A 16,001-nucleotide genomic window follows, 5' to 3' on the forward strand; every position below is an offset into this window, starting at 1 on the left:
AAGGAGAAATGGCACGCAAATATTTTGCGTCATCGCACAAATTTTGGACTAATAGCGTGGGCTTCTTGTTGTCGTTCGATACGGTAACGGAGTAATTATTCAGTACTTGTCACAACGCCCAGTCTAGACGTTTCTAAAAAAAGTATAATGAAACGGTTAGAACTCGTATACGAGAGGTTGTACACAACAAACTTTTCGTGAGCAAATACTTAATCTTCTATTTCACAAACATCTTTGTAGTAAATTATATAGGTAAAGTTGTTGTTAATCATGACCTATAAATTGATAATTATTTAAAATTAACATTCTTGTAATCCTCCTGTAAGTTGTAACGGATGGACAGTAATAAAGTGTGCATAATATTTACTTAATTGCAACCCGCCAAAGGTCACATAGCGTGTAAGGAAACAGACAGTGTCATCAATTTTTACCGTAACGTTTGTTATTCTACACCTGTTTGCTAAATTGTAGACATTTTGCAATATAAAGATTCTATTTATCTGTAGGTCAAATATTATTACACAGGGTAAGTAAGCACCTATATTATAACGAGGTTATATCACGAAAAGTTCATTGGATTCCCTTCGCTTGAAACATTAAAAACATGCAATTCACGCGTTTGCGATAGTTTTATTGACTTTCAGGTAAGTACCTACTTACCTTCTATCCAAATATTATTTTATCAATCATATCAGAGATTTAGTTCGTATTTTGAAACGACTGCCGTTACATCGCCTGTCGCCTACATAAAATACGGACAGAACATTTCAACATACGTTTAGATTATAAATCTCAGAACTAAGCGTTTGACACACAATCCTTCTTACCATTTCCTTGTACATAAACAATTTTAGTGTTAAAAGAGGTAAGCGAGGTTTGCGTTGAAGTGTCTACTATTCTCAACATGTCTATTGCAAGCAGAATTGGACTCAATAAAAAAGCAATAAAAGCTAATTAAGAATGAAGCCCAGGTCTTAAGTCATTACTTTACCGTAGTGGGTAAAGCAATTTCCTACGGCTAAAGCACTAAAGTCTATGAATTAAACTCGCCTGAAACAACGGCACGACATACAACTAGAAATGTAATTACTTTATGTTCCGGTTTAGCCGTTAACCGTTAATGTTACTTAATCGGTTTTCGGAGCGACTCAGCTTGCCCCTGTTAGGTCAATCCGATGGTGATTAGACGTCAATCATACTATAAGATTGAACTATCACCGCTAAGTAATCCGGTTTTGGTTCTGCGCCGGCGCCGTCTACACATAATATAATACACAGTCATGACATACATTATTTTGTGGACCCAATAAAAGAATTAAGATTTATCTGTGCTAATTGATGTTGAATTAACTTCGTTTTATATCAAACTCACGTCTTTTTTAATGATTTGTAAGAAGCGAGAGCTGGAGTCGATTATCTTAGAACTTTAAAAAGCTTTCTGATAAACTAAGACACAAAAGCATTTTTTTTAGAAAAAATATCTTATACAGTGTGTCATAAGTTTAAAACTTTATTGTAGCGTCTTAGAGTAGTAGAATAACAATTGTTACCATATTCGGGAGCATCTCATTCAATGGTATTCCGCAAAGGCAAAGATAATTAGTTTACTCTGTTTTAATTGTAAGCACGACTCATTTAGCAACGCGCTGCATGAATTCTAAGGTATGTTTCCGTCATTTAAGGTTAATTATGTTGCTTTGTTCCAACATTCCGACTACAGACTCCTAATTGTACTGTTTTGCATGAATGTGTAGCATTTTTACCAAGAAGTCAGATAGTTCTCTTAGTTATTCAATGTAACTTAAGTAAAGGTAACCTGTACATACTTAGATATTATTCATGTTGTACTAGGTAAAAATTTAAATAATAAAAATCAATTAAGAAAAGTTTTTTTTTCCGTGATAAAAATATTATAAACTAGCTGGTCCAGCAAACTTCGTGTCGCCTCAAACATGTTTTTCTCATGTTTTTAATCCTTCCCTGGACTTCCACAATTAATTCTAGACTAAAATTTGCCAAATCTATCCAGCCGTTCTCGAGTTTTAGCGAGACTAACGAACAGCAAATATTTGTAAAATTTTATCGAAATATGTTTAGTGATTTTGTGTAATAGAGCAAATAAGTACTTAGATCCACACAGTCTCGGTGTTTATAATGATGGTCTGAAGACAAAATAAATGAAACTGACAAAACGTGTTTGCGAAATTCAAGGCGGTCTCAAATCAGACGTTCATCTGAGTCATACGAGCAATTCGTATTATTAAAATGTTAAACAGCATAAATAAGGAAACATCTCGGAAGTAACGTTCATTACCGCAAATGTAAAAAAACTTCGTGACTACTTTACTAACATCAAGTCTACTAATTTAAGATAAGCAAAATGGTTCTAAGAAAACCATGACAAAAGATTTAAACGGAGATGTACCATTGTAGGTACTAAGGTGGCTAATACACGTGGCTCCATTCGCATTAAACAATTTATCAATCGTTATCCTTGTATATTTCTGCCCATATAAAGTTGGTAATCAAATCTACCTATTACCAACCCACATTATAGTCTTATTCAGGATTTTATATTTCAGAGGTAATCAAAATTGGTTCAATTATGTGTTGTGCGAAAAGGAAACAAATGATTTCGGTTGCAAAATATTTTAACTTAGGATCCATTACTTACTAAAAGTCCTAAAGCTGTCTAAAATTAGAGATACAAATAATATACAACTTGCTAGCGAATACGTTTTGTTTTAAATAGATTTGATCAAACTTTTTAAACATTAATTCGTGAGAAAAGCTATGAAACTTGGTTTGTCTACGCGGTTAAAACTGCGCGGAAGAGCTAGTTTGCGATAAGAATCAAACAAGACAACATAAACCAAGGACAATGGGTTATCCTTATCCTACACGACCGTACATAAATTGCACTGACACAAGTACTCATTATGGTATCAAATACGTCACCAGCCCAATCAGGGCCCCGTCCAAAAAATATTACAATGATTCGACTTTGGACTTCAATAGATAATGTGACACTTTGTAATAAATGACGATTGTAAGGACATGGTACTTATAATTTGTGTCAATAAGTTCTGAAATTATTATTGGCCTATACAAGTATACATGACTCCTACAATTATAATATTAAGGAATTTTAAATGTGGCGATAGGAACCATACAATTTTATAATTTGGATATGCTGAATAAAATGTAGTTTTCTGATATTATGATAATGTAGAGAGTTTTGCGAAAATGCTGGGTGAGTGATAATCAGAATAAGCTGCCTTAGACAACCCTGCAGACAAATGTCAGTTCCAAATCAATAACAATTTTCGAATCAATAAGAATTCTTTTATCCCGAACTTAATCTATAGTCAAAACAAATTAGTTCTAAATTGAATAGCCAGAAGCTGTTAAAAAAATGAAACCGCAAAAAGTTATAATCGATGCAATATTATTATGGGGCTTACCCAACTGTCTCTTGGAATTTGTTGAACTTTGCAATTATGTTTCTTTTTTGCTCCTACAGATTACTTACATCCTTCTCACGTACACTTCTTTGTCATTATTATTACGAACCTTCTTTAAAAAAAATCACTGAATTTTCCCATCGTTCCCTTACAAATTATCCTTTAATTCTGCAAGCAGCAATCATGCGGACGTCGATAATGATGAAATTTTGCAATTTAAAAAATAAGTGTCAATTTTTACATCGCTTGTTTAGTAACGTTTACAACTTCATATCAGGGACTATTTATTTAATTAGTGCATGATTTATATACCTACATAAGTAGCACAACTGCATTGATCAAGCATTAACATAATCTTGAAAAAAATATTGTACCAGGATAGGGAGATTATGTTACTAGTTACCACTTATTAAGTTATACAGGTATGGTAAATGTAAATAGCTATAAACGTCAATTATTAGATATCATTTATTGACCATCCTAGGTACAGTTAAACATATAAAATGGCTATTTACATTCTTTTGATGTAGACGATCGTTGTCGTATCGTCGGCGCCGGCGCAGGCGCTACGGCTACGAGGTAATGGCAATGAATTTACGCACTAATGACTTCTGCCAGCGATACTACCAACTGATCTCGATTTATTAGAGCTCTCTAGAATAAATTTGTTTTGGATGTGGCAAACCAGTTCAACACGTTTTTAAACTAGATCAATTTGCTTGTATGAAACTATTTTTGTTGTTTATAAATTATGTGACAAAAATCCCATTTAATGCGATAAATAGCTTTAATTAACAGTTACCTTAATTAAAGTATAATAATTAATTGTTACAGAATAAATTTTCGATTTATAAATGAGATCAATGAAACTGTAGTAAGTGCCTATTGGTTAAGAATCTAAATTTAGCGTCGTCAATTGCCAGGCGCTAATACTGGATACTAACACAAAGTTTGTGCCAATAAACAGGTCTTGCGAAGCGCCAGAGTTCTCCGCACTTATTATAGGTAATCACCCCTCAAGTTAACGATTCATAATGACAGGAAGACTGCTTCCGCGTCGTCGAAGCATTTGCGGCGAAAATATAGAAACACTCGACGTCCAGCTGTGTTGATGTTGTCATTCATTGTTAGAAGCAGGAGTGGACTGTGGGAGGACGGAGATGAACGATCATTGTTTGTGTCCCGTGCTCTACGTTATCCTAGGAAGGATTTTATTGACTTAGGGAAAATGTGTAAATTAACAATTCTTTGGCGTTGACCACAAAAGCTTAATGCAAACTTGTAATAGACGCATCTATGTCCTATGTTGTAGGTAGACGCATCACTCAACATTCTTTTTTTTCTTGGGAGTTTGCATGATGAGGCTTTGTTGTCTCAAGTTTGGACAAACGTTGCTGTTGTATATGTTGTTGTGAAGATCACCAATGTCTATTACAGCTAGAAATAATATCTTTGTGCCTTCTGTGCTGTTTTTGCCATCTGTGCTAATTTCAATCTGATTTTTCTCCTCTTTTCTTTTTTTTCTTTCCGTCTTGGTTAAATCTTTTAAGAAAGTATCTACAGTTTGGTAAGAATTCGGAGGAATCACAATCATCATAAAATGAGATCCCTATTTTTGAAATCTTGACGTTCTCTTCCCCATTTAGGTACAAGAATAATATATTTAAATACCTTTCGTTGCTATATTAGCACTCTTCGTGTCCTATGAAACCTTCGCCTAGTCTTGCCCTTCGATGGAAGCATTAACTTAATAGTAAATGTTGACCACGAGCACTTTGACTGCGGTAAACAGTCATGCTCACTAGGAATTTTAATATTTGGTTGACTACATTTCCTAGCTTTATTCTGGTCCATAGCAGATCCACACGGATACAACATTGAATGAAATATTAAATATGGAGAACTGATTAAGTGTGACAAAAATACAATGGAAGGAAACTAATTCTTGAATAATATTTGTTATTAGTAACAATACTGTTAAAATGTGTGTAGTAAAAACATTTTTAACGCAAATCTTCAGGTTATTTACCTTAGTTTGAACTTGAAAATAACAAAGGTACGGCTCCTTCAAAGTGCCAATAATGTCATGAATGATCTTCTTTTAGGTACGTGTCTGTAATACGTCTAAGATCTTCCATACTTGATTCCACTTCCTTAGTATTTAATACAAACACTCCAGCCCACAAAGTACCTAAATTATTTCTATCTTATTCAAATCCATTCAGAAGAAAAAAAACTGCTGTTCTTCGTCTCTTTGTATTCAGCGCTGCACTGGCCTCATTTAATTATGGCTAAAAGATTGCTGACCGAATTTTAAAGGCAAATTCATGAGCTCAAGTGTTAGAAAAGTAATTCCACATTCGTAAAGCCTACGGCCTCGATAAAAATTATGTCTCTTTTGTAATTTTGTAGCCGTGAAGGTACGGCAAAGGTTTAAGTAGCTGTTATTTGAACTAATTATTAATACTAATTACAGATAATGACAAGTTACCGAGGTTGTGTGGCTTATTTTTAAGAACATTAGGTATGTATGTACCTATCCCTTTTGTCTTTAAACTATGAAGTTTCTTACTAGAGTATTATTTAGATAGATGTAGATCGTTCTGAGAATAACGGGATGCATACTAAAGGTCGTCTTTATTACCGCCAGACGAAATTCCACTGAGTGGCGTTAAAATCGTCTTAAATTTTTAATGCTCGGCCGTCTGAGGTCACACTGCTGCTGAATCAATAACGACACTCAAATGAAAATCTCATTCACGAACAGTTTATTATAAAATTTACAACACCAATAAAGTTCTCCCACGTGACTACATTGCATTAAATGATGCTAATTATGCGTGTATTCAAAGAATATCAATTAGATGTAAACACAAAACGGGTACAATGTCAAGGCCGTTGACCGCAGGCGCCGCGTCAGCACTTGAACCACCCTGACACACGTATTTTCTGCGCAAACGCAGCACTCTACATCACACTTAAGGAATGCTTCTTTCGTTTTAATCTGACAGAATTGGGTATAGAAAACGTTAATTGATTCGAAATTGATCCAATGGAAATCAAACCCTTTAAACACGTCAGCTTAACCTTTATAAGCTTAAATGTCTTTTAAATACTGCCTTTTCCAAGTTTAAAAGCCCATAATATAACAATCTTTTTAAACGATGATTTTCTTAATCTTTACTACCATACCATCCAACAGAAAAACGAACACTTCTGAGAAATCCACCAAACTATAAATTCCAATATTAATAGGGACTTATTTAAAATATAATAGAATGCTGTCCACTGCCCAGGTATCAGGTAATATTCTGAACGCAGGAGGCGTCTGACGATTCAAAATATTTTATGTGTGATCCTATATATTTTCTTCATAATAATATGAAGCTTATATTAGGGAGTTTGAGTATATCCATTGGAAAATACAGTCACACCAAAAAATAATTAAGATAATTATCAGAGATAAGGCTTTTATTTAATTTGGAATTTAAATGCAGCTGCTGAAGTCTTTGTTTATTACATATCACTACCATTTCACAAATCTAATCGCATAGCGGCGGCTTCTTTTTTGTTAGAGTATTTTTTGCGAATTAGTAGGACGTTGGCCGCTCTTAAAGAACAGTTGCTGAATACCTAGATTCAGACGTAGACCTTTCACAGACGTCCAATGTGAACAAAATGAGCTTGTCAGGAATGTAAATTTTAGTGCTCCATGGTCCACGGCAGTAATATCAACAAATGCTATGTAACAACATTGTAAGGATAAAATGATGTAAACACACATTGTAATATCGTTCTGCCATGTTGCACGAACTTGAACAAATTGCCCGTGCATCCATGTTATTAAATAAAACACATTGAAGCAGTTTGCCGTCGGGCTTAACGTATGTCTTGTGGGTATCTATTTTCTCCTCGGCTTGTTGCAAGTGGTCATTCATCACACGATATTAATATTTCCGTCTGCAAGTTACAACGGGACTCCATGCTGCCGCATAGTGTCTTAATGTCTCGACTCATCACAATAAGATAATAAGGTACTTGTTTATATCTGTTCTAGCATACTTAGTTCAACTAACGGAACATAATGCGCTTCGTCTGGATTTTTGTTAAAGTCAGTTTTCTCTTAACTCCGTACCCGGTTGCCCACGATTAAGTTTGATATTTTATTTCGATGTTTTCCTACATTCTTGGAACAAAAAGAAGCTGTGGAAAAAATAACAGCATGCCGAACTGGACTTGTGACTGGCCTAACGGGCTTGTTCGGGTCTAACCTTTCGGGGTTAATTGCCGATTAGTCTGTGGATAGGTACGTGTCGTACAGCAGTAGGTATAAAAGCGATGATTCAGTAATAAACAACTCCATAATTCTATTATTGTTAATGTAATACCTACATAATATTTCTCTGGATGTTATTATTTTTTCTGTAGGTATTGTTGTGATATTTCTTTCCGATTTTGCTTTGATCTTAAAAGCAAAGCATCGGAATCTTCAAAATGAGGTAGGTACATTTTAACTTAGGTATTTTACATTTTCTCTTTTTTCTAGACTTTGTTTCGACTGCGTAATGCATTCTATAAATAAACCTGTGACGAAGTTTTACTATCGTGGCAACGTTTTTAAGGCTTACAGAAGTTTTTGTGTCAAAGGAAGTCAATGACATTTTGGGGTTTTATTTGAAGTATGCAAAACATCTTCTCTACCTGGTTGAATGCAAAATTGCTTTTGCGGTTGGTTAGTCCAGTAATAACTTCTAACATACAATATTTTTTCTTTTATTAAGACAATGCCTTTATTTCATTTAGATGTCATAAGCAACATTTTGATTTTTTATATGATCATTAACGGTTCAATTTTCCGTGAATATAACACTATCTGCTCCACACGTTTGACGCCAGCCTATTCATATCTATAATTTTAAAATCAATTCAACACAAACGTATCGAACGTGACATTGAAATCTCACAAAAGAATATCTGAAGACATTAACAGTACCTAACAATACGAATAATTTTTGTAAAATTTCGCAACTACCATCGACACGCGAACATCGATCACGTGTGGGAGTCAAGGTTTTGAGGTCCCAGGACTGTCGCCGCGCAATCGGTCAAATGGCTCTTAATTAACTGTCATAGAGATGAAATTACGACACACTGTTATACGTGCAAATCATAATATGCTGATCAATACATTATTTCGCGGAACGATGATGTATTACACGCATGACCTCTTCAGACAGTCATTGATAAACTTTCCATGTATCAAGGCCGAAAGTGACGTTGACAATTGTTGTGAATGTCCTAGACTCCTAGAGAATGATTCAAAAGTAAAAAAAAAGGTATGGAATGTAAGATTCATACCGAGCCATCACACAACATTAGACGTTTATGGTAAACATCCTTCCTTCTTGTTATGCTCATTACTTATGGTAATTATATCATAACCATAACCTTTCTTTCGATAAATACCTGTTGAATAATTTAACATTGATGATGAATTAAAATCTATTAATCCCTCCGGAGATTTCGAGGATATACCTATCGGTGATTAATTTTTACCGACTTCACAAAAAGGAGGAGGTACTATGTTCGGCTGGTTGTATGTTTTTTTTTTTTTTTTTTTGTATGTTTGTTCATCGAATACTCCGTCAATTGTCGACGGATTTTCAAAATTCTTTTTTTGTTCGAAAGTAGATAGTTCTGAGGTGGTCCCATTGTCACCAAGTTAGGACTGATGATGGAATCTTAGAGCAATCGAGGGAACTCCTCAAATATTATGAGCTATATAGTGATTTTGGTTATTTATCTGAATTGAAGCATTTACAGTCAAAAAGTAACCTTTGAGGTGGAATTGAAGAAGACCGACATGGCCAATGGAACTTCATACTCACATAGACAAATCACAATATGCTGTTAATTAATACTCCGTTTCGCGGAATTGATCGACAGATTTTCACAATTCTTTTTTTTGTTCGAAAGTAGATAGTTCTGAGGTGGTCCCATTACACCAAGTTAGGATCTGATGATGGAATCTTAGAGAAATCGAGGGAACCTCCTCAAATATTATAGGGAGCTATATAGTGATTTTGGTATATTCATTGATCTAGAACTTTGAAGCATTTACAGTCAAAAAGTAACCTTTGAAGAGGTGGAACTGATGAAGAAGACCAGAAATGGCCAATGGAACTTCATACTCACATAGAAATCACAATAAAGCTAATTAATACTCCGTCAATTGTCGACGGATTTTCAAAATTCTTTTTTTGTTCGAAAGTAGATAGTTCTGAGGTGGTCCCATTGTCACCAAATTAAAATCTGATGATGGAATGTAAGATTCATAGAGAAATCGAGGGAACTCCTCAAATATTATAGGGAACATATATAGTGACGTTTGGTATATTCATCTAGAATTGAAGCATTTACAGTCAAAAAGTAACCTTTGAAGAGGTGGAACTGATGAAGAAGACCAGAAATGGCCAATGGAACTTCATACTCACATAGAAATCACAATAAAGCTAATTAAGTGACTGTGACAATACAAATAAATAACCACAACCTGAGATAGAGAATTTTAACCGACTTTTTTAGTTGCGATAATGAGTATCGCAACTAAAAAGTGTGAAATAAAATACTTTTTACAAAAAAATAAACCGACTTCACTAAAAAAGTTAAAAATAACTTTAATATTCGGAAGTCGGTGTAGAAACAAATACAAATAATACCGAGAAACATCCGACTTCCGAAATTAAAGTAATATTTTTAACTTTTTTAGTGAAGTCGGTTCGATAACCATTACTATTACTATTTACTCATACTATAAATGCGAAAGGGTGTGTCTGGTTGTCTTCCTTTCACTTAGTAAATGTTTTTTTAGGGTTTAGCCAAATGGCAAAAAACGGAACCCTTATAGATTCGTCATGTCTGTCTGTCTGGTCCGTCTGTCCGTCTGTCCGTCCGTAGTCCGTCCGTCCGACGTATGTCACAGCCATTTATTTCCGAAACTGTTCGGCCTACATAGTTGAAACTTTGTAGAGATCGTGTATTTCGGTAACCGCTATTAGAATTTTGAATAAAAATTAATAAATTTAAAAATTAAAGGGGGCATCCATACATTAACTGTTCAAAAAAATTTTTTTTTCAGCTTACATATCTGTGATGGGTGTCTATGGATAGGTCTTTAAGAGATACGTCCAGATAGTCCAGATGCCCTGGACTATTCGAAATAGTTAAGTTACTGGAGAGATTTGCCTCGATTAGTTCTTGGGACGTGTTAAGCATTAATTACAATTAATATGAAATTATTGATTAACGTGGTCTCATAATTTAGACGCTTCAGCTTATTGTTTTTCTGGGTAGATTAAGCCTAAATCCCTTCGGAGATTTCGAGTAATATTTTTTTTCATCTCACTCGATGTTACCTAATACTAAAAATAAACAGGAAAACTGGAAAATAAATTGTTATTCTACACTGTCACTGATATCAATTCGATACGTGTATCGCGAGACGTTTACTGGTCCGTATTTGGACGTTGTTGCCACTTGCAAGTGAGGCAAGGTCCCTTTTACCCGACTGTAGGAAGAGTATTGTTTTTCCTACTGATGTAGGAACTACGAGTACTAATGCACTTATGTAGTATTTCCTACTATTGTACGAAAAGCAATACCCTGCCTACAGTAAATACCACCGCATATCGCTAGTTTTTAGTGCATTTTAAGGGTGAAAAGTACCTATTATAGATGAAATTGGTTATAATCAAGCATGGTGGTATACTCTGGAAATAATTAGGGGAAAAACAAATTACACTCATCTTTTTAAATATATAAGAGTCTACATACATGCCATGCCATATGATTTTTTGTATATTTTTCAAAGTAAAACCAATCTTTCTTAATAGTTTTAGCCTGAGAAGAAAAAAACTAAAATTGGTTTGTGTCAAAATGTATATTATTAATTTGTTTGCATTTCAATAACCTACCCAGAATAATTCGATTTGTTATAAAATAAATAATAATACGGTAGGTATATGGATTTTTTACTATATGATATCTATTAATGTAATGTAAAGAGTTACATTACCTTTATCTTGGCACCTTCATCCTTTAGAAAATTACTGCGATTCACGTAATGGAATGAATTTTCTGATTCATATCTAATTAATCTGTATTAAGTAATATGCACCATTATTATGCGTAGGTAATTCTTAGTATAAATCACTCAATACTGTTGAGTAGGTACTAAACTATTAATTATTTTTCTATAAAAAATATGCTAAGTTGCTGCCTATGTAAGTAGTGTAAGTAGATATGTATTCATTTGATCTTTTCATGTAAGCTACCTACTAAGCTCTCCTACAGGTAGACTGTTCAGGGTATCACGGTGCTAATTTGCTACACGTTAGGTGAGCCTGCTATATTGTATAAGCAACCTATAATATAATAAACGACTTCTCTATTTTTCACATTCAGACATCATCACGTCATGCACTTAAGGTAGTTTTAAGTTCCTCTGTCAGACTTCGCACAAATCCATCTTCTCTTCAGTTTTCCTATTTCCTCTATCCTTTATACCTAGATTTATTAATCCCTGTCCTATCACTCTTCGCAAAAACAATTTCATGATTCATTCCAATTACGTATTCCACTCACATCTATGATGTCAATCGGAACAACTATTCGAGTCAAAAAAAATTACACGTGTGTATCTACACCGACACGTGTATCTTAACTTAAATTCTATTGAAAACCAAGCAAAAACTTCTTCAATATCGCAACAAAACAAATATTTTTTAGTCTATTTTAAAAATATTAATTTAATTGAAACTAATATTTTTGATTGATTGTAGATAATTTAGATATTTCCTGTAAAGCTTTATTAGTCCAACACTTTTTCACTGCCAGATGTTCAAAATGACCTTTAGCCAATTTTATAATAGACCTATTAAAAAGAAGTTTGGTTTTTATAATAATTCTAAACCAACAGACGCGTTGATTAGAACAATTTATTAAAAAAACCGCAAGTTTCTTTTTATGATTGTTCAACGTACCTATCTGTATATTTATTCCTCTAAATATTTATTCTTCTAATCAAAGAAGTTCAACTATTACAAGTACTTGCCTTATTTAATTAGGTATTTAAATCGTGAAAAATATTGAAAGCTGGGTTACCTAGATTCGTCTAGATTAGACTTTGGGTTAGTAGCAAAGGAGTTCCGTAGGGGAAATTAAATTTAAAAGATGCTAGAGGTGTTGCCTAGACTAATCTAATACATATTTAAGTATCCATTACTTATTCAGAAAAGCGGCCGAATCGTGACCAGAACAGAATGTAAACATTAATGTGCCCCTATATTCGGAGGCGGCGAACTGATAAAGATAAGAAATGATTAGTAGTCAACGCGTTGATCTAACGGATCTTTGTTCTTAATTGTCTTTTGAGTGACAGCTTCTGACATTTATCAACTGGATTGAAACGGAAAAAGAAAATAAAGCCGCATCTAAGCACAGTCCCAAAAACAAACTTAATCTGAACATAATTTTCAAAAGGGAAGTGGGTCGACCAATTATTGTGTTTGATGCTATGCAGATTGAGCCTAAGAGATAAAGCCGACTCCACCGTACCGTATTAGCATTTCAGAGGTCAATACAATTAGTAGTCAAACAATTCTCTCTATAATTCCGTTAACCTAGGTCATGGCGTACAGGAACAGTGTTTAAACTATTAAAACCTACAATGTGGTTGTCCTCATAACCGCTTACGACTACAACTCGTAGCTACGAGTAGGATAATGGCTAGGTACATGCACAACTTTTCATTTTACGACTTTAAATTTTTTATGAAAAGTTTTATTTTTTGTCGCCGATAATAAGATTTCATACACAATATACTAATTACGTTCCCAATCTTTGCTTCCATTACTCCACCCTCTCGTTAAGAGGCTCTGAACTCCCAAGACAATCATTAAATCGTGCAGTAAATTCCAAGTGTGCAATTAAGGGGCTGGCTCCCTATTTTTAGCCGGACGAGTGATGTTGACTTTTTTGTTTTCAAACGAGGCGCGGGACGGGTTGCAGTGTCGTTCCCCTTAAACCTTAGGGCTCTCAAACCTACATATAAGCACCAAGGTATTCGTGTACAACAGAGATGGGCTCTCCTGATTATAAATTAACATGCCCGTGTGAGTTTGCGATTGAGTTTGAATTACCAACATACCTGTTTGTGATTGGATGTATTTTTGTGTCATTTGTTTTTTATCTGTTGATATGTATAGCTATAGGGTGTATAGGCATTAATGTATTATTTGTGTGTAGGGATGATTTTTATAAGGGATTTATAATGTTTGATAATGAATGTTAAATTACTCTAATTACGTTGTGTTAAAAATATAACTTGAATCAGGTTTTTATTATTATTTTGTTAGTTATATCACAAAATATTATTTAGATACTATTCCGTTTCTCAATTTCAGTATCCAGCGCCTGCGATTGGCAAAAGAGCAACGACTGACATCGATGAATTGGTGCAAAACGATGACAGGAGCCAAAATGAGGCGTCTTCATCATATCAAAATAGGTAATTGTACTAATACTATTTATTATCTACTTTATAATACTTGATTTTTACTTACCTAATTAATTCTTGAAGTTACGGTCATTTGTATCTGCGTAGGTACCGCATGTAGGTAGATCCAATAGGCAACAGACCTATCTGTACGGTACAGTTTATGAGTCTTCTTAAATGTAGTTTAGGTGTATTAGTTAAATACGGTAGCAAACATAGCTAATAAAATAATAATAATTTAAGCGATTAACATTACATTTTTAAAATAAAAAATGAGCGCGTAAATTCAAACAATTCTTTTTTCAGGTCGCCAGATCATAGACAACAATCCATACAGCCAGTCGCAGGGACTCTGCCAAAGAGTGCAAACTCTTTGTCAAACGCAGCTCGCGGGTTACTAATGCGTTTATTGGAACGTGATCCAAGGGTCCGTATCAGAAACTTGAGGCAACTGCAACAGTCTGCCTTTTACATGAAGTATAACTTTGAACATGTAAAAACGAAAAAGGTAAGATTGCTTCATTCAGTATATTTAATAATACTTTTCGTGAAAACTTTATAAAGACTATACAATTTCCATTTTTTTTTTCAGGTTTCACCAAGATCCATATTGGAGCGTCATTTTCCTGATAGTGCTACGGAATCCCCAAAGAACATTCGAATGGTGAACCAAAAAATGTTTCCAGCATTTGATCAACCAACTTTAATTTAGCATAGAATGAGCTTAGAATGAGAAGTACAGTGTCTGTTAATTTGTAATAACAAAAACTTCATAACTATAGATACCTGCGTAGGATAGTAGGTACCTACCTAAATACAGAATATTTCAGGAAGGCGCTGTGGCAGCTGAGTACCTTTATTTTTTGTGCATAAGACTCGGTTCAGGCGTAAATTAGTTGCCAAAGAATAGGTAATATACAGGTGCCATGTAATAGTAATATCTTGTATTGTATCTTCAAATTTCTTAGCACGTAGGTACATCTAACTCGTTCTGTACGTAGGTAAATGTTGTACCATATTTAAACTTTATAAAAAAACTTTGCCCGACGCTAGAATTCTCTAGGTGCTTTTACAAACAAAAGTTCACATACACATGACACCCAGACCTTAAACAATTTGTGGATCAAACAAAGAGGTGCTCCGTGCGGCAATCAAACTACCTACATGGCACGGTTGCCCAGCTACCGTGCAAGCCCTGCAGTGTTAGAATTTAACTATCAAGAAAAAAACATTGTTTAAGTGGTCAATGACTAAAATTAAGTAGGTAGACTAGAAAGCTATATTGTCTTCTTTAAACAATTATTTTAACCTATATGAACTTTGCATTCCATTAGATTTAGGAAATAATAAATAGAGTTGTAGTATTAATTGGTAACGGTAACGGGTATTCGATTTATAGATAACAAAAATAATATGTTCTAGTTAGATATGATTGATATGATAACTAGATCAGGTACTAAGTATCTATCTATCTCGTAAAAAGTATAAGTATAGTAATGTATATCAGTGTCCTGTAGAAACATTGTAAAAATAGGACCTTAATCAGAATCTCAATCAGGATCTGAAAACCAAGAATGGTAAATCTATGTATCTAATTTGTATGTAATTACACCACCGTCTAAGTAAACAATCTCAAAGTCTAATCAATGTTTAACGATACTACTTTGAATTTTAGTTTAAGAAATTAAAATGCATTAAAATAATTGTATGCCTTTTATTTCATAATAAGATTAATTTAAAATTAGTCTGTGCCTAAATATAAGTAAGTAAGTTTTAGTATAGCTAGCAGAAATTAATGAATAATAAAATAATTATATTAGATAAATTCACCCGTCAAGAATAAGCGACTGATCGGTTGTTTTTTGAATATTTTTTTCAACGTCTTTGCTGCTGATAATAAGAAGAAGATAAATAGTAAGACTATTTAATACCATAAATAAAAAGATACTAAATGCGAACACCTCTATTAAATAATGTTATTG

General features: G+C 33.9%; 1 protein-coding gene across 1 annotated transcript in view; it reads left to right on the top strand.

Moving 5' to 3' along the window:
• The window catches only part of LOC118269431 (autophagy-related protein 101), a 59,518-nt gene extending 43,795 nt beyond the window's left edge, over positions 1 to 15,723 (top strand). The window contains exons 8-10 of the mRNA XM_035584542.2: positions 13,928 to 14,031; positions 14,326 to 14,527; positions 14,612 to 15,723. Of these exons, the coding sequence (XP_035440435.2) occupies positions 13,928 to 14,031; positions 14,326 to 14,527; positions 14,612 to 14,731 (426 nt within the window). The 3' untranslated portion in view covers positions 14,732 to 15,723. The remainder of the gene's footprint in view (positions 1 to 13,927; positions 14,032 to 14,325; positions 14,528 to 14,611) is intronic.
• The last annotated feature ends 278 nt before the right edge of the window (positions 15,724 to 16,001 follow it).

This window comes from Spodoptera frugiperda, chromosome 2 (assembly GCF_023101765.2).
Source record: "Spodoptera frugiperda isolate SF20-4 chromosome 2, AGI-APGP_CSIRO_Sfru_2.0, whole genome shotgun sequence".
Lineage (NCBI taxonomy): Eukaryota > Metazoa > Arthropoda > Insecta > Lepidoptera > Noctuidae > Spodoptera > Spodoptera frugiperda.